This window comes from Desmodus rotundus, chromosome 12 (assembly GCF_022682495.2).
Source record: "Desmodus rotundus isolate HL8 chromosome 12, HLdesRot8A.1, whole genome shotgun sequence".
In the NCBI taxonomy this organism is placed as follows: domain Eukaryota; kingdom Metazoa; phylum Chordata; class Mammalia; order Chiroptera; family Phyllostomidae; genus Desmodus; species Desmodus rotundus.
This window is the reverse complement of record NC_071398.1, coordinates 73,448,142-73,468,445: the sequence shown is the minus strand read 5'-3', so window position 1 is coordinate 73,468,445 and position 20,304 is coordinate 73,448,142. Positions and strand designations below refer to the sequence as shown.

Below are 20,304 nucleotides of genomic sequence, written 5' to 3'. Positions count from 1 at the left end.
GTCCATTGGAGGAAGGCTAGGTGTTTGGAGATATGTGAGGACACCGAGCTTTGGGTTCATTTATGTTGGTTCAACATCTCTGATAAGCCTCCGACTATAAAAACTCATGTTTGTTTTTTTCTGTTAGGATGTAGGAACTGCCATTGTTTCAGATACGACAGATGACGTGTGGTATTTGAATGAGTCAGTATCAGAGCAGTTTGGTGTTGGAGTAAGAGTTGAAGCTGCTGGTACTGAACAAACAAGTGAAGAAGTAGGGAAAGTGAGAGACAAAATGGTATGTTGTGGAAATATTTTACATTGATTGTATTTCTGTGTGTACAGAATCTGTTCAGATCTGGTGATGTGACCTATACTATACTGCTTTGTACAACAAATGACTCCCATAATCCCCCCTTTTTCTTCTTAATATATTCCTATATTAATTTTCAGATTCATACTAAGTTAATCCAGAGTGTCTTACATATAGGCTAGGATTCCGTGGATAAAGCTCCTTCTTTCTTAGAAGCAATAATCTACCCTTTTCCTGTTTGCCTAGTTTCTCATGGTAGAGCTTTTTCTTCTGGAGACCTGTTAACAAGAGTTCTAAATGGCCACAATAGCCTGTAGGAAATAAAAAATCCTTATTTCTCAGACATCTCAATAGCTTTCATAACCATTTTATACCCAATGGAAATAGACAAGTTTTTCCTAAATATTATAGATGTTAAATGGCCAGGGGGAGGAGGTAGAATTCTGAGTGCGCATGATGTGCCTGCACCAAGACGAAGAGTCATACAAGCATGTGCTCAAGTCTCAAAAACAAACTGGGCAGTAGATCCCAGTGCCTGACATGGTCAAGAATCCCAGTAAATAGCCACTGAATAAACAGCAAAAAGCAGACCTAAATTGGATAATTCTTTTAATTTAAGGAATTTTCATAGTAATTTGGGTTCTTGAAGGGATATCCTCTGTTTGTGATAGGCACATAGAGACTTGGGTTCTCTTAGATGAGTTACATGGGTAGCATTAGGAGGGATTGCAAGTGGCTAGAATGGAGACAAAGGTGACATTTGGAAACTTCTATAGAGAGGTGGGACTTAAAATACTTGAACTTTTGTGAGAAATTTGCTATACAGAGTCATAATTGTATTATAATTGGTTTTATTCCATTTAATATGTCATAAAGGGTTTTAATTTTTAGAATTTTATATTCTAAATTTTAAAATTTAGAAAACATTTTCCGTATTTCTTTTGTTTCCTTTGGTCTGTGAGAATTTTCTTTAAAGATTTTATTTATTTATTTATTCCTAGAAAGAAGGGAAGGGAGGGACAAAGAGAGGGAGAGAAACATCTATATGTGGTTGCCTCTCGTACTCCCCCTACTGGGGACCTGGCCTGCCACCCAGGCATGTGTTCTGATGGGAAATGAAGCAGCAACCACCTCTCCACCCCCCCACCCCCCCCCCCACCCCCGCAAACCCCCGTTTTGCAGGCCGGCACTCATTCCACGGAACCACACCAGCCAGGGCTGCAGGCATGTTTTTTACGGGACAACCAGAGCATCACGTATCTAGTTGTACTTTTGAATATGAAGAATAAAATTTTAAAATACTTTGTTTTCAAAATACTTTGTTTACATTTAAGTTACTTATAGTTTATACAGTCTTAAAATGCCTACGGAGAGTCCCAAGATAAATTTCCACATTTAATTGTAGCTTTTCTACTCGAATACTGTTTTATTATTTTTTTTAAGTCATAAATTTGGGCGCCCTCTTCCATCTGAATACAGAAGATACTTGGTAACCCTCTGGGTGCTAGGTGTGTACAGAACCATGTTTTTGATCTCATGTTTAAGCTGTATCTCCTTTGAGAGTGGTAATGATGGAGGCAGCATGTGAACTTTCAATGGAAGCTCTTTTGTCTTTTCTGCTCTCTGGTAATAACCTCACGTGAAATAGGTAAACCTTACTAATAAGATGTCTTTGCCATCATAGGTGATCGAAGCAGGAAACAGTGGTGACCTTGAGGACTCTCAGTCCCTATGTGATGATACTGATGTAGAGGTTGCCTCTGAGGTACGAGTCTCTGGGAAGAGAGCCGTTTTGCACATTCGTGTCTTCAGATGGTAATACTCCAGCAGTTTGCCGGGAAGAAGGCCGTTTCCCCCCATCTCTATCTACCTTTCCTGGGTGATAAGAGATGTTGGGTTCTTTACATTTTGTTAAGAGACTTACTGAAATTTGAGAGGAGATGACTTGATCTATCTTCTTCCTGCCTTGAAAAGGGATGACTTAAATGCTTCTCTGTGTGCCTTTCTCCCTGCCATAGAAACTCTTTGTACACGATGTAGTGGGCACACAGCTACTCAGAACAGTCCTGCACTACTTTTCCCACTAACATCTCTGTAATGCCAAAGCTAGACTTACAAGCTGTCTACAATTCTCTGTCAAGTATAAAAATTATATTCTCAATGCTTTCTTAAAAAGAAATGGAAAATGACTTAATTTCCACACTGATTTATATTAATGGAGGGCTAATCAGTGAAGATTTAGTATTAAGGTTTTAGGTAATAGGTGTGGGTTTGTCAGCAATTTATAACTCACATGGAGACTCATATGTGTTCTTTGCTTTTCTGTTTTCATGCTAGCTCCCCATTTTCCTTTAAGTACTCTCCTGAGCCAACTCACTGAAAAAAACGGGGTGATGAGGGAAAGATAAGGAGGGGGTTTTACTTTTTGCTGCTTGGGGATAGAAAACTTTTAGGTTATCTCTGGTGTTGATCCCTCCCCCGCTCCCATCCCACCACCATTGACCATGATGGTAATAATTCATTGTGAATTATCTGTGCATAGCTAAGTAATAAAGTGGAATATATTGGTCCATTAAGTGTTCTTGACCATAATAGAAATAGCAGAGTAAAGTGTTTCTCTCTTCATCAGACTTCTGTGGCTACTCAGACCCAGAAAACCTATTAAGCAAATAGACTGTTTTCATCCAATCAAAGATGCCATTGAATTTAACAAGCCCTGTTATTTTATGTATTACTAGAAAAGTTGGTGCCGATTAGACTATGACACACCACCAGTTATGAATTCCAGATCTTTATGAAGTTCCTTTGAGTGTTTGCGAAGTATTTGTATGGGATCTGAGGATCTTCAACAGGCACAAGAGTGTTTTGAGGCTCTCTGGAGAACATCCCGGTTTAACAGATGGTGGTGCCCCTGCCTCTTGGTCTGAGCAATTGAGTTATGACTTCCAAACTTAAAGTGCTTGGTGTTCATTTTGAAAGCAATCAAGTCAGCCTGTGTCAAGGACAGGCAGTTATCTGCATTAAATACTCTTGACTTGTTCCAGGTAGCAGCAACCTTTGAATTAAGCAAGGCATGTAAAATGTATTGAGCTCTAGGATCTCCTAATTTGAATATGGTGAAGTGGGAAAAATTCACTTGGTATTCAAAGATAAGAACACTCATTTTTCAGAGGGTGTAAACTGGGGAAACAATTGGCTACGTATGATCCTAAGAGCAGTGAGAAAGCATGAATAAATTTAGTAGTTTTTAAGTTTCAGAATTGCAGCTTTTTTCCAGATGTTACAACATTTCTTAAATAGTAGGAAAGAATGAGAGTAGTATCTTTTCTTCATTCTGTATCTCTTACTCAATATAAGAGTTAGTTGTACAAAAAGAAATGATCTAAAAAGAAGGCAGTGGGGAAAAAAAGTAAACTGTAAATTCCACTCAGACTAAAATGCCAAAATAATTAATTTAACTTTTTAAAAGATTGCTATATCAAATTTTGGCTTGAATTGGCAATTGTATAACTATCAGAGTACAATTTATTTTAATTCTAGGCTAGACCTGGGGCTTAGTGAGATGGTGAGAATTTGGCCTACCTTCCCTTTGTCTCAGCATCCGGTTCCCCACCGAGTGAGTGAGTGTTAATTGGCTGCACTTATCTTTGTAGGATGAATGGCAGTGTACTGAGTGCAAGAAATTCAACTCTCCAAGCAAGAGGTACTGTTTTCGGTGCTGGGCCTTGAGGAAGGACTGGTATTCAGATTGTTCTAAGTTAACCCACTCTCTCTCCACGTCTGACATCACTGTCATACCTGAAGAGAAGGAAAATGAAGGAATTGATGTCCCTGATTGTCAGAGAACCATATCGGCCCCAGTTGTTATACCTAAAGATGGATACAGAAAAGAAGAAAACCCCAGACTCTTTGATTCCTGCACCTCGGTGGAATTCTTGGATTTGGCTCATAGATCTGAAAGCCAAGAGACCATATCAAGCATGGGAGACCAATCAGCTGATCTTTTTAAACAGGGAACAGCTGTAGGAAACATGGAGGATTGCCGGAATCTTTTGAAGCCCTGTAGCGTATGTGAGAAAAGACCACGAGACGGGAATATTATTCATGGAAGGACAAGCCACCTTGTCACTTGTTTTCACTGTGCCAGAAGATTAAAGAAGGCTAGGGCTTCATGTCCTATTTGCAAGAAAGAGATTCAGTTGGTTATTAGGGTTTTTATAGCATAGGTGAATCAATGAATTACAAAAATATTAACGGGGCCAGAACATGTAGCGAAACATCAGTATTGAGCATTTTCACTCAGTATGACATATCCCTTCATTTATTCATGTTTTTCAGGACATTTTTGCTTCTAAACATGGAAATTGAGAATGAGTTCTTTAGAACTAGATCATTAATTTGAGGGCTCAGTTAACAATGGGGTTTTTCTAGATAATAGGAAGTAGAACAAGATTCTTTTATTTAGCATCACATTTAATTTTTAGAGGGTGATAAGGTTTGTTAAAATCTGAGAACTTTAAAACTAGAACATACTTATATGCTCAACCTCTTTTATTTTGCACCTGAAGCTAAAGGTTGAGTGACTGCAGAAAGTCAGAACTAATACTAGAATCCAGATCTATATCCTAAATCATATTTTCAGTAAATCTTAAGCCATACTTACTTTCTTCTCATTAGTTGTTAAATATTTAAATGGTGGTGCTTGTTGAATTTGGAACACCCATAACCTTAAGATACTGGAGAATAGGACTTGGTAGCCAAAATTGGCCTTTAGATAGAACAGCAGTTTTTAACAGTTTTTCCCAAAAGAGAGAAGGTCCAGTAAATGTCAGGCTTTCTTATATAATCACGTTAAGTGATTCCTCTTATTGGGAGGGCAAGTAAAGGTGGCAAAGGGCCCTGAAGCATTTTCTCCAGTGTGGTCCCTTCTTAGGGAGTGCTGCTCACAGATCTATCTCTAGGGACAGGGACAAGGCCTCCCCCCTCCCCCCCCCCCGTAAGTGGGACTAGTCCTTTGAGTTTAATATTTTGTTAGGCTATGGTAAATGTTGTGAAACTTCAGAAAGTTAAATTACTTCCTTCCCTGTTGCTCCCCCAGTACGCCTTTATGTTAGTTTGACAGCCCTCAATTTTATTTTTTTCCAGTCAAGTGTTTTTGCAAGTAGTATCTTACAAGAGGCAGGGACAATTGCAGATCTGCACTAGGATCCTGTGATTTCCCCTTATATGAAGTTGCAGGGGTTTTTTTTTTTTTTTTTTTGGTGCACCAGAGGAAGCAGCTTTAATTGATGAGTTACCTCCAGAAACCGAAAAGACTATGTACCCACTTTCCATCACCCCCTATCCTTTTAGGACCTCACTTGGGGAAGGGATATATACCGGTAATGGACTTCTGGTTTTCCAAAGCCCCAGGCTCTCCCCTCCCTGTGTAGTCTTAGAAATTCAGTAGCAATATTTTTCGGTTTTTTTTTCCCCCAGTAATGCCTGCTGCAGCTACTTAGTAACAATTGTGGGTGGAGGAGTGTGAGGGAAGCAGTTAGATGACTAAGGAACATACAGGAAAACAGGAACATAGCCTATCAAAGGTCCCTCTGTCCAGAATCAGTGGCTTGATCCTTCAGTTGCATTTCTCTCTATGCTGAATACGCCTTTCTGAATCAGATCCGGGATCTCCACTGCCAGCCACGGACCCAGCCCCAGAGCCATGAGATGAGCTAGTCCAAACTTGGGCACGTTCGTGGCCCACATGGCTTAAAGTGATCGGTCAGACATATTTTGCCACGATTACACATCTTGGCTGTTTTTCCATCCAGTTCAGGGACTGCAATTTCTGGAGCAGTAATAGGATATGTGATAGGAATGTCAAACTCACATTTGAGGAGATCATGGATGTACCAGCACTTTCCAAACCACCGAGTCCCTTCCTTGTTGGACTCCAGTTGGAACCAGTCAGTATCTGCATTGTTCTCCACAGACCGGATAAGAGACTGATACTCTTCCTTGAGTCGCTGCACCCACAGCTCTCCATCTCGAGGCGTTAATTTTCAGCATCGGGATCTCGGACACGATATGCCGGGTGGCCTCGTCTGCCATCTTGAGAAGTTGCAGTTTTTTATAAAACTTAAAAAAAAATCTTAAAATTTTATTCATGTTTGTAGATAGTTAATTGTGGTGCATCCTTGTACAGAATCGTACAGTATTCAGCTTTCCTCCTTTTCTGCTTTGTTCATCTGGGTTTTCCACTCCCATTAGTACTAAGTACTTTGCTTAGAAGGCCCTTGATCTGAGTGAGCTGAAAATATAATAAACCTACACGGGTTTGCTGTACCTCCATGGAGCCTTTTGATTAGATGAAACTGTTATACAGAATTGTATCTGCAGAAAGAGGTAGTATTTCTTGGTATTTTATGTAAATCCGAGATGCTGCTTCTGCAAAATGTTTTCCTCCATCCAGAATCCTTATTTAATGTCTTCTGGGAGTATAGCTCAGGAAGTAGAACTTACAGTTTCTTGGAGGTAGAATAAAATGGGTCAGGGATCCTTAAAAGAGCCAAATACTGCTCTCCGAGTAGTTCTTTACATGCAGAAAGTTTAAACCAGTAGTTTCAGGTTTTATTCTTTTTTCAGTGCAGTGGATTGTTACAGATTTATTTTACTCACTGCCACTAAAGAAAGAAATTTGTATGTGAAGTCTTCGTAGTTTGCAACTGTAAGATAAACTCTTGACTTTCAAACACTACCATTTATCTTCGGTTGCGTTTAGGGTAACCGTATGCTCTGGTTTGCCGGAAGCAGTGGTGGTTCATCCCTGTTTTCAGCATCCTATCTGGTTTTCCTGTCTCTCCCCTTTCACTCTCTCATGTCTTCACTGAGATGTTAAATTATATTGTCTCCCTAGTCAACCACCCTGAGTTGAGCTCCTGACTGAGAGGAAAGGGTCTGTTAAAGTAGGTGTCAAAATGTCTTGTTCTATTTAAATTAGTATTTGTGATCATGTTATCCTAGACAGAAAATTCAGAGCGTCGGTGATGAATCCTTACAAAAACAGATTTATGGATTATAGCTAAAATGTCTCCTGTCCTTTAATAACTCAGCTGTACCTGCACTCCATTTAATATTTGGTATGTTTTTGTGTTTGATACCTTAATCAGACTTCATACAATTTAATACCAAGACTTTAAACTGATAAAGCCATTTCCGTAAAGCCAATATATGGAATATTATAAGTTCTCAATGTTAGGCTTGAATAGTGGATTAGCTTCCAGTCTGCCATGAACTTCTGAAATATAAAATTGAATCACTGCCAAGCATTTGAAATACGTACTTGTTTAATAATTTATATATGTTTAGATGTATATAATGCTTTGTAGGACATTATTTTTATGTAAGAATTTATTTTTAAAGGTTAGGGTCATTGGTAGCTTTTTTGTGTGTGTGTGGTTGCCTCTTTTTTGTTGTTGTTGTTGTTTAATTACAGTTGTCCCCATTTTCCCCCATCACTTTTCCCTGCCCTGCCCACCCCCCACCTACCACAGTCAATCCTCCCCCCACCATTGTCTTTGTCCATTAGCTCTTTTTTTTTCCCACCCCACCCCAGCCAAACCCCCCTCCCTCCCCCATTGGTAGCTTTTTAAATGCCAGTTCAATGCAATGTCGCCTCCTTTGAAAAGTCATTAATGAGAAATTGCTGATTGTTAGATCTTGGTTTTTGTCGTGCTATTAGAGTGTTACCTCTTGGTTCTCTTTAGAAAGGAGGAACCTTGTTAACTAGCTGTTTGGTTTTATTTCCCACAGAGAACTATGTAATCTGAAAGTATATGGCTTTAGATACTGTGAATCTTGTTTTCTGTTCAGCCAAGTCCTAAAGAAGGACTTGTGCGGATGGTTCTCCTGTTCGTGGGTACACATGTGTGCACACACAGTGTCAAGGCTGGTAATTCTTTTGCTAAAAATGGATATAGAGTAGAAGCTAGCTGTGTTTAGAGTCTACATTTCAAAGATAAAGGAACCTGCACATTCTTTCCCGTGCCAAAACTAAAATGTACACTGTTTACAAATGCCTGGGATTTGCACTGACATAGGGTGTGCGGAGGTTACTTTGCTGGGATTTCCCAGATTTGTGATTAGCGGAGTTGCAGTTTGTCATCTGAGGAGAAATATTGAGAACCCTAAACTGGAAATGAGGACTATCTGAGGTAGTGGCTCAAGTGGCTCCCAGGGCCTAATTTGGGGACAGTTTTTCTAGATTGCTTTGACATGTCCTTTCTGTTAAGTTTTCTTTGTTTGCCATTGCTATATTCTTCCTTCGTAGGAGCTACCAGATCTTTTTTCTGCTGTGGGAGAATGTCCCAGTAGCATTTTAAGATGTTCTGATACAATGAACAAGCAATCCCAACTAATGCCGTTATCGGTGAATGTTGTTAAAGAAAACATCATAAATCTGTATTTGGGTTTACTGTACCTCTATGAAGAGCTTTTTGAATGACTGAAAGTGTTACAGAGAAAGAACTGTGTCTGCAGAAAAGGTAGTCAGTATTTCTTGGTAGCTTATCTGAAATGCAAGATGTTGCTTCTGCAAATGCTGTTCCTTTATCCAGGATCCTTACTGAATGTCTTCTGCGAGTGTAGCACAGAAAGTAGAACTGAGCATTTCTTGGGGGTAGAATGAATCAGGGATATAAAAAAGGGCATGTACTGGTATCAGCAATTTGTCAGAGCATTTGTGGAATTAGGCAAATGCTTTATTGAAAATTGGTATTATCATTATAACAGCATGAGTTTGTCAGTGCACCTAACTTTCTTATCCCAGGGTGTTTTTTTAAGCAGTGATTAGTTTGGTGTCAGACAGTTCCCCTTCCTTCCTTCTTTACTATTGCTCTTTTTCTTTTTTCCCTTGGAGTTCAAAGTTATTCTCTACTCTTGGGTATTACTTGTGTACTAGAGGCCTTCCATATACCATGCCTTTGGTAAGAGTCCTTTTTCCAGTCAGTCCTGGGAAATGTTTCTGTTGCAGAGTTAGTTGGTGGATTGTAGCAATAAGGAAGGGAAGCTGTGACATCAGAGTGACTGATGTCACAACAACTTGTAATTAAGCTTTTTTAGTGTTTGTCATGGGGGAACGGCAATTGGCTCCCCTATGTCTCAGCACTAAGAAATTGAGGTCAACCTTCCATCTTCCTACAGGAGGATTGTCTTTTCTCCTTATAGCCGGCATTGGTCCTCCCTTTTAAAAGTAGTACAGAATGTTTTCAAAGGGGAATGAAATGTTTCTGCCCCCTGAGCACTTGGCAAGATAGGGGTTTTAAGCAGCCTATGAATGGGAGTCTCCTTAGTTGATAGGCAGATGCTCGGAAGAGCCTCTTGGAGATAAGGAGTAAGATTATCGCACTGCCTTGAGTCCCAGTCCTAACCTTCCTGCACCTCAGTTTTTCTCATTTGTAAAATAACGCACATAACTACCCTCTGTACCTCATAGTTTGTTGTGAGGATTAAGTATGTAGGAACAATTAAACTTGTGATCGCCTTGAATAAGATAGTACAAGTTGTTATGCTTTTGGTAGACCAGGCTCTGGGGTTTTCATAAAGTGGGAAGAAAATGGCAATTTAAAATAATCTGAAGAGTTGCCAGCTTGCTAAAATGATAAGCACCACTAAATAGCTGTGTGTCCTTTTGGTGTTTGCACTATGTAATGCTTTTAAAATACCTGTTGATTCTGTTGTGCTTTTTTGTGTAATAAATATTTTAAATTTTGCCATTTTGTGGTGTCATTATTGGGGAAATATGTAATTTTGTTTATATACATATTCTGTTTTGACATTTGAACTTTGGTCTGATTTGGGGACAAAGAGAAGAGAATAGCTTTTGCTACAGAAATTAGTGTACTTAGCCGTGGCTGGTGTGGCTTGGTGGATTGGGCCCGTTTCCCACTCTTCCTGCCCTCTCCATGCTCTAAAATAAATAAATAAAATCTTTAAAATAAAAAGAGGTTAGTGTACTCAAACAGCAACTTTTGGTATTTCCCCTTAGTTAGCTATAGAGTAATTATATTTCAGTTTTAGGTTCCCAATCCTGAAGGAAACCTCAAAGTTTGGCAGAGTATTTTTTAACAGTGAATTGTGGAGGTTTGTCCCCGCTAGAGATCTTCAGAATCAGAAACTAGAGTCCGGGGCCTGCATGTCTGGAGTGACTGCGGCCAGCCCTCTCTAGGCACAGGTGTGCACATAATCTTCTGACCCCACGAGTCCACGCTCTGTGTTACTGAAGAGGTTTCAAATGGTGAGATGATGGGTTTGTCTTTGAGTTCACAAGAGTACCTGGGGAATTGTGGCTAGTGCAAAGAGATACTGAGGGTTTGCCACAAAAGTACACATTAATTATATGCTTAGCATCTGCTAGGTTCTCTAGCAGTGGTTTTTAAACTTTGGGGATTATAGCCCTTTTTGAAAAGGAAATGAAATTTAAGAAATTTCATTTAAAAAATGCAGAGCATTTTACATTCACTTTCAGGCGCTATATTGAAGCCCCTAGTCTTCAGGTTCTGTTCCTGGAGGATATTAAGGGACAATGAGATTGCCCACAAGAACCTTGCCAGCCCACATGCTTTTAAAGGGTCATTCCCTTATCACTAAGGCCTTTAAGGTGAGTGGAACATCTGTTCAGTTGTCCCGAGCTTATGGCCAACACATAGTTGCAGATTGCTGCACACTGTACCACTTTGGGAGGCACCCTTCCTAGGTGCTCTAGGAACGTGGCAGCTGAGGAGACTCCGGTGCCCACCATGGCAGAAAAGCCCAGGAAAGGAGTCCAGACAGAACAGGGATCATACTAACCTGAAGGTGGCCGGGCAGGATGGTTCTGTGGTGCGGGGTAAGATGAAGAGGCGTACATCACATAGTAAACTAATGAAAGCCTGTTGTGAACGACAGGCTTTGTCGATGGGGCAGATCAGATCTCCATTTGAAGGACAGCCAATCAATGAAACACAACTGCACAGTTGGAAGTGGGGGTGAAGATACAATTGATGTGTTCCAGCAGCCGACCGGAGGTGTCTGCTGAAAAGGGAAACTGCTCCAGACCTCTTCCTGCAGGCCAAGAAGACGTTTTCCCCTGGAAAACTGCATCTGGGCTCCTCCACATCCTGACTACCACTTCGTTCATTCCTCCCTTCCCCATTTCTTTATTGTATGTAAAGTGACGATGTGGGTACACAAACATTTGCATTTCTTAAACTAATTGGCTGCTCTGGTAGGTGTGGCTCAGTGGGCTGGATGTCGTGCCACAAAGCAGAAAGTCGCTGGTTCGATTCCTGGTCAGGACACATGCCTGGGTTGCTGGTTCGGTCCCCGGTCAGGGCACGTGCAAGAGGCAACCAATCGATGTTTGTCTCACACATTGATGTTTCTCTTCCTCTCTCCTTCCCTTCCCCTCTCTCTAAAAATAAGTAAAATCTAAAAAATAAAGTAAATGAGTTGGCCAATGGCATGTTTTGATCTACATCAAATAGAGATGGAGTGGGGGAAAATACTGGTTCTGTGAACATACCCCCTTTCTCCATTAGTGGGATGCTCATTCAGCTCTTAACTTTATATCCAGTGAGTTATTTTGCTCAGAAGAAGAACAACATAAAAAGCCTTGCATACCTTGTTCAATTGGAGAATTCTAATTTTCCCCCTCACTCGAGCCCTTGAGAATTACAGAATATACAATACTTGCATGTCTAGAGCGATTTACGGCAAGCCCTCTCTAGGTGCAGTGTGTACCTAATTTACCATTGTAGCCAGGGACAATCTCATAACTCTGAAGCTGCTACATGTAGGGCAACTTGTCTTTAAATAAAGATAAGTTAAAAGAAATGAATCCTAGATAGTTTTCCCTTCAAGTCAAGTGTATTGATGGTTAGATAAATTTCTTGTTTAAAATGAAAACAAAATCAAGCGATATGATATGCGCTAGAGATAGGTTGTCTACCCCTGAATGAGGAGGCCCTGCAGGGGGGTGGGGGGTGGACGTGATACTGAAAATGCCAAAGGTAGCATTTCAAAAATAGAAAACGAGGAGCATTAGAGACAAGAATGAGACCAGCTCTTTGTTACATAACCCTGTCTGCGTCTGGGACCTCTTTAAGGTACTTAATGATTCCAACTGCATAGCATGTTTCCTGGGGTTTTGCATTCTATCTACGGTGTAGCATGGAGTTAGGGACAAAAGACTTTCCACATGGGCCGAGGAAGCAGCAAATGAAAGAACTGCAGGAGAGAGTGGCCTGTTTGGAGAGGTTCCCTGTAGCGAGGTAAGGACGTGATTGGAGAAGTGATGAGAGATGGGGCTGGGGTGTTGAACGGGTGGTGATGAAGGTGTGATACGCCAAGCTAATTAATTTGAACCTTATCTTGAAGGCAGTGGAGAGCCATTAAAGGGTTTTAACCAGGGGTGTGATGTGACCTCATTTGCACTTTTGAAAGATCATTCTGGGTGCACTGTTAAGGCCAGACTGGAGGGCTGGCTAGAACAATTGGGCTGTGGCAGCAATGTGAGCTGTACATGATAGTACTCCTGTGCGATGTCAGTGGGCCTGGAAAGAGCAATGATAGATAACATTTACTGAACACTCAGTAGATGCTGACTTGTCATCTCTTATCCCCTGAGGTATTTAAGGTGTAGAGAAATTAATAGCCTATCCAAGGCAACTAAGAATCACAGAGTCAGTCAGTGGTTAAAACCATTGTGTCTGAGTCAAAAGCCCGAAAGAGGTACGTGGATTTGAGAGTAATCAAGGTAGAAGTGACAGACTTTATGAATGTGGGAGTGAGGGAAAGGGAGGAGTCAGGGATGGGCTTGGGCAGGTGGTGGATGGTGGTGTCTTTCATTGTGATAAAGAATATAGGTAAAAAGAGTAGGGTTTTGGATGGTGGTGGTGAGGTAGGAAAAAATGATGAGTTTAATCGTGGATGTGTGGACTTCGTGCATAGGGGGAGGTCCAAATGGAAATGGAGCTCAGAAAGATGTGGGCTGTAAATGTACCTCTTATGTATGTTGTGCTTTCAGGTCCTGGGGACACCACTGGGAAGGTGGTGAACGTGGCCCCCGTGCTCAGGGCTTAGGAAACCTGTTACAGTGCGGTGAACGTTGCGTTGGGAGAAGAACACTTGCTGCTATGACAAACGGAGGAGGGACCTCATTTAGTCATGGGCCTAGGAACACTGCTTTGAACAAGTGAGAAGCGGAGATCTGAAGGAAGGGTAGGAGGTAACGAGGAGGGGAAGAGTGCCACCGATAAGCAGGGCTGTACAAAGGCCTCGGGGTGGGGAAATAATGGCATCTGTGAAGACTGTGAAGTTCAGATGAGGAGTTCCAGCCAAGATGGAGGCATAGGTGGAAACCCTTCACTTCCTTGCACAACCAACAGGAGGATAACAACCAATCTAAAATCAATAAACAACCAAAAGTGCCAGAAAATCAAACTGCATGGAACTCTGACAACCAAGGAATTAAAGAAAAAGTCAACCAGAGCAACCAGACCAGTAAGGTGGTGGACCACTCAGGCTGACTCAGAAAAACTGTGGCACCTCGTTGGACTGGGCGGGCGGGGCTGGCTGAACGGGAAACTGAGACTCAGAGCTGACTGTGGGCTACAGCTGGGGTTGGCGCGGTGGGAGAAACCCCCAGTCTCACAAGAGGGTCCGTTGGAAAGTGAAATAGAGCCCCGCAGGTGAGCCGGGCTGTTCCCTCTCAGGCCCCTTCCCCACAGGCGACTCTGAAGGGCAGCAAGGAGGGTTGCCCTGCCCGGGTGAATAGCTAAGACCCTGCCCCCTTACAACCTATCAGCTGCTCTGAGACAAAGAAATATGGCCCAAATGAAAACAGAGCAAAACCTCAGAAAGAGAACTAAGTGATGAGGAGATAGCCAACCTATCTGATGGAGAATTTAAGGCCCTGGTATCAAAATGCTCACAGAACTGATTGAGCTTGGTTGAAAAATGAAAAAACAAATGAAGGATACCCAAAGTGAAATAAAGCAAAATATTCAGGGAACCAACAGTGACAGGAAGGAAACCAGGAGTCAAAGCAACGATCTGGAACAAAAGGAAGAAAGATCCAACTGGAACAAAATGAAGAAACGAGAATTCAAAAAAGTGAAGAGAGTCTTATGAACATCTGGGACAGCCTGGAATGTTCCAACATCCGAATCATAGGGGTGCCAGAAGGAGAAGAACAACAGCAAGAAATTAAAAACTTATTTGAACAAATAATAAAGGGAAAATTCCCTAGTTTGGTGAAGGAAATAGACTTCTAGCAAGTCCAGGAAGCCCAGAGAGTCCCAAAGAAGTTGGACCCAAAGAGAAATACACTAAGGCACACCATCATTAAGATACCCAAGATTAAATAGAAAGAGAAAATCCTAAAAGAAGCAAGGGGAAAGGAGAGAGTTACCTACAAGATAGCTGATTTCTCAAAAGAAACCTTGCAGGCAAGAAGGGGCTGGAAAGAGGTATTTGAAGTCATGAAAGGCAAGGACCTACATCCAAGATTACTGTATCCAGCAAAGCTTTCATTTAGAATGGAAAGGCAGATAAGGTACTTCCCAGATAAGGTCAAGTTAAAGGAGTTCATCACCATCAAGCCCTTATTATATGAAATGTTAAAGGGACTTATCTAAGAAAAGGAAGATCAAACATATGAACAGTAAAATGACAAGAAACTCACAACTACCAACAAATGAACCTAAAAGAAAAGAAAAAAACAATGACAGCAAAAACTAAGCAAACAACCAGAACAGGAACAGAATCAGAGAAATGGGCATCACATGGAGGGATTTCAGTGGGGAGGGGGAAGAGAGGAATGGGGGGGGAAAGGTACAGGGAAGAAGAAGCATAATTAGTAGGCATAAAATAGACGGGAAGAGATAAAAAATGGTGTAGGAAACAGAGAACTCAAAGAACTTATATGTACAACCCATGGACATGAACTAAGGTGGGGGTATGCTGGAAGGTTGGGGGGGCAGGGCAGGGGGACAAAGGGGGAAAAGTTGGGAAAACTGATAGCATAATCAATAAAAACACTTTTTAAAAAAGACTGAAGTTCAGTGTGGCTGAAAGCGTGGGAGGAGAGAGGAGGGAGCTGGGTTAAGAATTTGGAAGGAATGGAGGTCTGAAAGGTACTCTGGAGAATAGAGGAGAGAACAGACTAGGAAAATTGTGCAAGACGAATGCCTCCTGTCTTCAGACCAGGGCTTCACAACCTCGGCGCCATTGACATCCTGGGTTGGAAACTTCTGTGCCTTGTAGGATGTTCAACAGCATCGCTGGGCTCTGTCCACTGATGCGGAGCAACATTGGCAAATGTCACAGGAGGAGAAAATCCGCCCTGGTTGTAGGCCCAGTGCTGAGTGCCTCGGGAGAAAGGTCACACAGCGTGCGGATCCTCGTCTGGTCTCTCAGTTCTACCTGGTTCTTCTGTGTCCCTCGCCGGCCTTGGAGAGGGTTGCGCTTCCCGCCCTACTGGCAGCAGGTTGTGGATGAGCAGTGATGGAAATGAGGTGTGCTACTTCTGAGCAGAAGTGCAGGGACTGTTGCCAGGGTCAGTCAATGCCCTTTTCCCTCAGCGAAAGGCTAATGCACCCCAGAACGGGGCTGCTCCTCACGAGGTCAGGGAGCAGAACAGCGGCTGTCCAGCAGGGGGCAGAAAACAAACATTTTATTGGAAGTCACTGAAATTTGGGAGTTTGTTACCACACTGTAACTTAGGCTAAGCTGACGGGTACAGAGGGGGAGCCATCCCAGGTGAGGGCAAGAAGCAGGCATGGCATCAAGCCAGTGGCTGAAGCCGTGGAGGTGAAATTCCTTGTGGAGGTGGTCAATGATGGTCCTGTGAGGCTAGAGTTGTGTGATGTGACATCACCAGGGTGGCAGCGCTGTAGGGACCCAAAGTCTACAATGAGTGAGGGAAAGGAGCTGGAAGGGATGACACAGTGAAGCAGGAGTAGGGAGAAGTCTCGGTCCCGTGTGACCAGCGCAGAGATTTATGTGCGGAGGGATGATGTGTGGGCGCAGCACCGGGGCCCATCTCCTAGGCTGAAGGTCCAGGAGGTGTGGGGAATGACTGCCAAGAGTCTCGGGGGAAAGCCGGGCATCCTTTCAGGCGGAGAAGTGGAGGGAAGAGAAGTTTGTGTGTGCAGTCAGGGGACGCTCACCCTGAAGCAGACAGCAAGAGGAGTAGTTCATAACTTGCGGGGGTCAAGAGGTGGCTGCTCTGGATCCTCTCTCCGCAAAGTATATACACATACTCTTTCTGTGGAGAGAGGATCCAGGGCACGTGCGCGCGCACACACACACACACACACACACACACACACGGGCGTAAATTTTATATCCAAACCCAGAAAACTTGTACACCCCCTGAAGCTCTCCGCGAACCCTAGTTAAGGCCCCCGTTACCGGTCGAACCCAGGCAAGCGTCGGATCGCTGGGCCCGGTTTCCTAGGCTGCACTCGGTAGGCCCGCATTTCTGTCGGGGTCCCAGGTGACGCTGGGGTTGCGGCCCGGGGACCACACTCAGAACCACTGCTGCAGTCAAAATACGAGCGAGTTTTGGGAGACAGAGGAACGGTAGGAAATTGCTAGAGAGAAGGTTATGGGGATAAGGATGGATCTTTTTTGTTCTGCTGGACTCAATTTTTTGACTTCAGCTAGGCAAATATTCCAGTGTGTGCGCCACACACACAGAAAAGCTTTCCACGTGGAGGAAAGGGAGAGGAGTGGACACTCGGCTCGGGTTTAGGGCAAGGTTACAAACCCAGAATCTTTGCATTCCGTGGCCCTACCCATCATTCTCCTCAGCACCCTCACTTTAGGAAGAGGGGAAGGGATACCCAGTGCGTGACTGACGAACCATCTTGCCTCTTCTCACTCTGGGGCCTTTTCCTCTTCGTCAGTAACCCTTTGAAAAAGATCACTAGTGGGAAATAGCCTGCATTTGAATCGAGTTAAAGATACACGACACTTCCAGTGCCCTAAATTGGGGAATCCTAACTCAAACTCCAGCAAAGTGCACTGCTTAAAACTGGGTGAAGCTGCCACCTAAACATGGGACACGCTTTGGGGGGGGATTGCACCTGCTTTCTCCTCCTCCTTCCCCCTCTCTCTAATGCTTATAATCAGGGTTTCTGGTGTCCTCTGCACTGACTTAGAATTGCCAGTTAGCTACTTGATGGGTGACCTTAATGTCACTTAGTATCTCTAAGCCTCAGCTCCCCATCAGGAAAACAAAGCGTGATGGACAAACGAGGTAACGCACGTGAGGTGCCTAGCCCCTGGCCTTTCCTCTTCTTGCTCCCCTCAGAGCCAGGGGTTGCAGCTTCCTCAAACGCGAGTGACCAAATTTCTGGCCTCTAACCAGCAGGTTAACCTTTACGTCCACCAGAGGGCACCAGTAACCTACGAAATAGGGGAAGGTCCCTTTGCCTTGAAAACAGCGTAGTTGTATCTGCCCTAGGATAACCCCCTAGGTCTGTGATTTTCAACTTTTTTCATCTCATGGCACACATAAACTAATTACTAACATTCGGTGGCACACCAGAAATGTTATTTTAAAAATATTTTTTGCTGATCTGACAAAAAAGATAGGTATCATTTTGATTCACTCATACCAGACGGCTCTTGTGTTGGCAGTTGTCATTTTTTTGTTTGACAATCTAAGGGAAAAGTGGTCAGTGCCCCTGACTTAATAGGCAGGTATTGCATGTTTTAAACATTCTTATGGGGGAAAAAATTCTTGTGGCACTTCTGTTTGAAAATCACTGCCCCAGGTTCAAGTCTTGATCTAAATATTCTTACCTGCTGGTGCTTGGAGGGATCACGTGTGAGATTCCTCTCAAGTCCAGGAGGGAAATCTGAAGGGGGAAGGTTAGTGTAAACAGTACTGGAACTCCAAAGCAGCCACCGAGAGAATCACATTTCCGTTTTTGATACTGTCCATTTCTACTCCGTCTCTTCAGACCATCTGTAACCTAGTTACAAATTATTCTATAATAAGCCATTGCAGTTCCTTTCCTCCTGGTTTATTCAAATGAATTGAATTGCTGGTTTTTCCTTTGATGCATAGCCTCCCTGCTCATGCCCCCAATCATGGCCAGCCTCTCTTCCAGCAGGGTCAGGGGTATGGGAAGGGGAGGATCTATTTCTGAGCTTCTGCCTCACTGCTGAGCCTCAGAAGCTGTTTCCCGGAATCCCTCTGTGGTGAGAGTCTACTCATCGACAGGCACCTATCACTAGAGGCTGTGTCTGGGAGAAAGCTCTTTCTGCACCTGAGGAACGGGGACAACTAGGAAAAGCACAGGCCACCACACACCACAGCCCCCCTCAAAACATCACAGACAGCCCTGGCCGGGTAGCTCAGTGGGTTAGAGTGTCATCCCCATACACCAAGGATGTGAGTACAACCCCCGATCAGGGCACATACCAGAATCGACCAGCGAGTGCATAAACAAGTAGAACAACAAATCAGTGTTTCTCTCTTTCTCTCTCCCTCTCTCTTTCTAAAATCAATCAATAAAAAATAAAAACCCCACAAACTTCAGGGGAGCAATGATATCAGTGTCTATCTATCTTATACAGACTTTATTCTTTACCTGTCTTCTTTTTAATCCGATGGGGAAAGAAATACAGCCTCAGGTCAGCTTTCAGCACTGTGCCTGGGAATGCTGGCGCAGACAAGAAAGGCCTGGACGAAAACCCAAAGGGTGTGCCATGCACCCTATTCAGGGCACAGAGCCATAGAATAATTGGATGGACTGGACTCCAGAAATCTAAGACCACCCTCCTCGATCAGAGAGGAGAAACGACATGGTCAGGGTTACGTGATTGGTTGGTGGCACACTAGCTATTCCAGCAGAACTAGAGTTCAGACCTGTGGGTGGGCACACTCGTTCTTGTCTCGCTATTTTATAAACCGGTCATCATCATTTACGTTCATTGTGTGCTTAGTGTGTATCAAGTGCCTGTTTTATGTCATGTACTCATCACAGCAACCCTACGAGAGAAATGTAGTGTTACGTGAGTGAGGTATGTTATCCCTATTTTACAGAGGCGTGGAGAAGTTAAATTAAAAATGTAGGAAAAAATTAGCCAGTATTCCGTTTCAGTGTTCTCTGTGAGATTTTTTTTTGGTCTGTTTTTTCGACTATCCCTTGCGTGGCAGGATACTTAGCTTCTCTGGCTCTAAGCACGAATGGGCCCAGCCAGTCACTGTAACATCCAAACTTTCCAATTCCCCCCTCCCTCCCAAAGTAGACTAGAGGTGGTCCTCCTGTTCGGGACCCCCGACTTAAATGCGTGAGCACAGGAAAAGAAGTATTAATCAAAACTGCTTCGCTGGCTTGGTTATTTTTATATTAATGAAGGTCACAAGGTAGAGATAGGGACAGGACAAGAGAAAGGGGATCCCGGGAGGTGGGCACAGTCCCGGAAGGCAGGAGGCTAGATTATAAAGGAAGGAAATGAACCCTAGACAGAGGAGTTTTGTATGTGGTTCTGCTAGATCCTGGAGCGTGGGCAAGGTCTGGCCTCACAAACTCATACCTTTAGAGACCAGCTGGGCCAGGGGACGGGAGGGAGGACTGGGGCTGGAGTAAGCTGGGGAGCCACACCCACATGGGGGGAGGGGGCAGGACTCCAGTTCCCAAGTCCAGCCTGGTGTTTTCAGGTGGTAATGTGGGGTCATGCTGCCAATTTTTCTAATATTTCGGGAGACTCCACCAGGCCAGATTTTTATAGGAAATCTTTACCGTAAATACAGGATTAAAAAAACAGTTTGAAACATTAGGCAGGCCAAGAAAAAAAGCCTACAGGTGATTGTGGGTAGTCTGTGACCTGTGGGCCAGCTCCTCTGTGAGGGCCATTCTCATCTAAGGTGCCACAATGTATGCCCACCACGCTGGGGGACAGAAGGGATGCCAGTTCCAGCACACACACATTTACCACCTGGCTGAGCTGGCAAACAGTGCGGCAGGCTGGCA

General features: G+C 43.4%; 1 protein-coding gene and 1 pseudogene across 5 annotated transcripts in view; one reads left to right on the top strand and one right to left on the bottom strand.

The window, feature by feature from the left end:
* Positions 1-15,086, top strand: part of MDM4 (MDM4 regulator of p53) — a 44,203-nt gene extending 29,117 nt beyond the window's left edge. For 2 of the 5 annotated variants that reach the window (XM_024575036.3, XM_071220012.1), the window contains 3 exons: positions 128-277; positions 1,977-2,057; positions 3,946-10,060. In XM_024575036.3, coding sequence (XP_024430804.1) covers positions 128-277; positions 1,977-2,057; positions 3,946-4,518 — 804 coding nt within the window. In that variant the 3' untranslated portion in view covers positions 4,519-10,060. Of the gene's footprint in view, positions 1-127; positions 278-1,976; positions 2,058-3,945; positions 10,061-13,337 lie in introns of those variants that run through there. The other 3 variants (XR_011650674.1, XR_006653042.2, XM_045182442.2) reach the window with 3 other exon arrangements.
* LOC128779607 (ubiquitin-fold modifier-conjugating enzyme 1 pseudogene) lies at positions 5,910-6,385 on the bottom strand (annotated as a pseudogene).
* Positions 15,087-20,304: the final 5,218 nt, after the last annotated feature.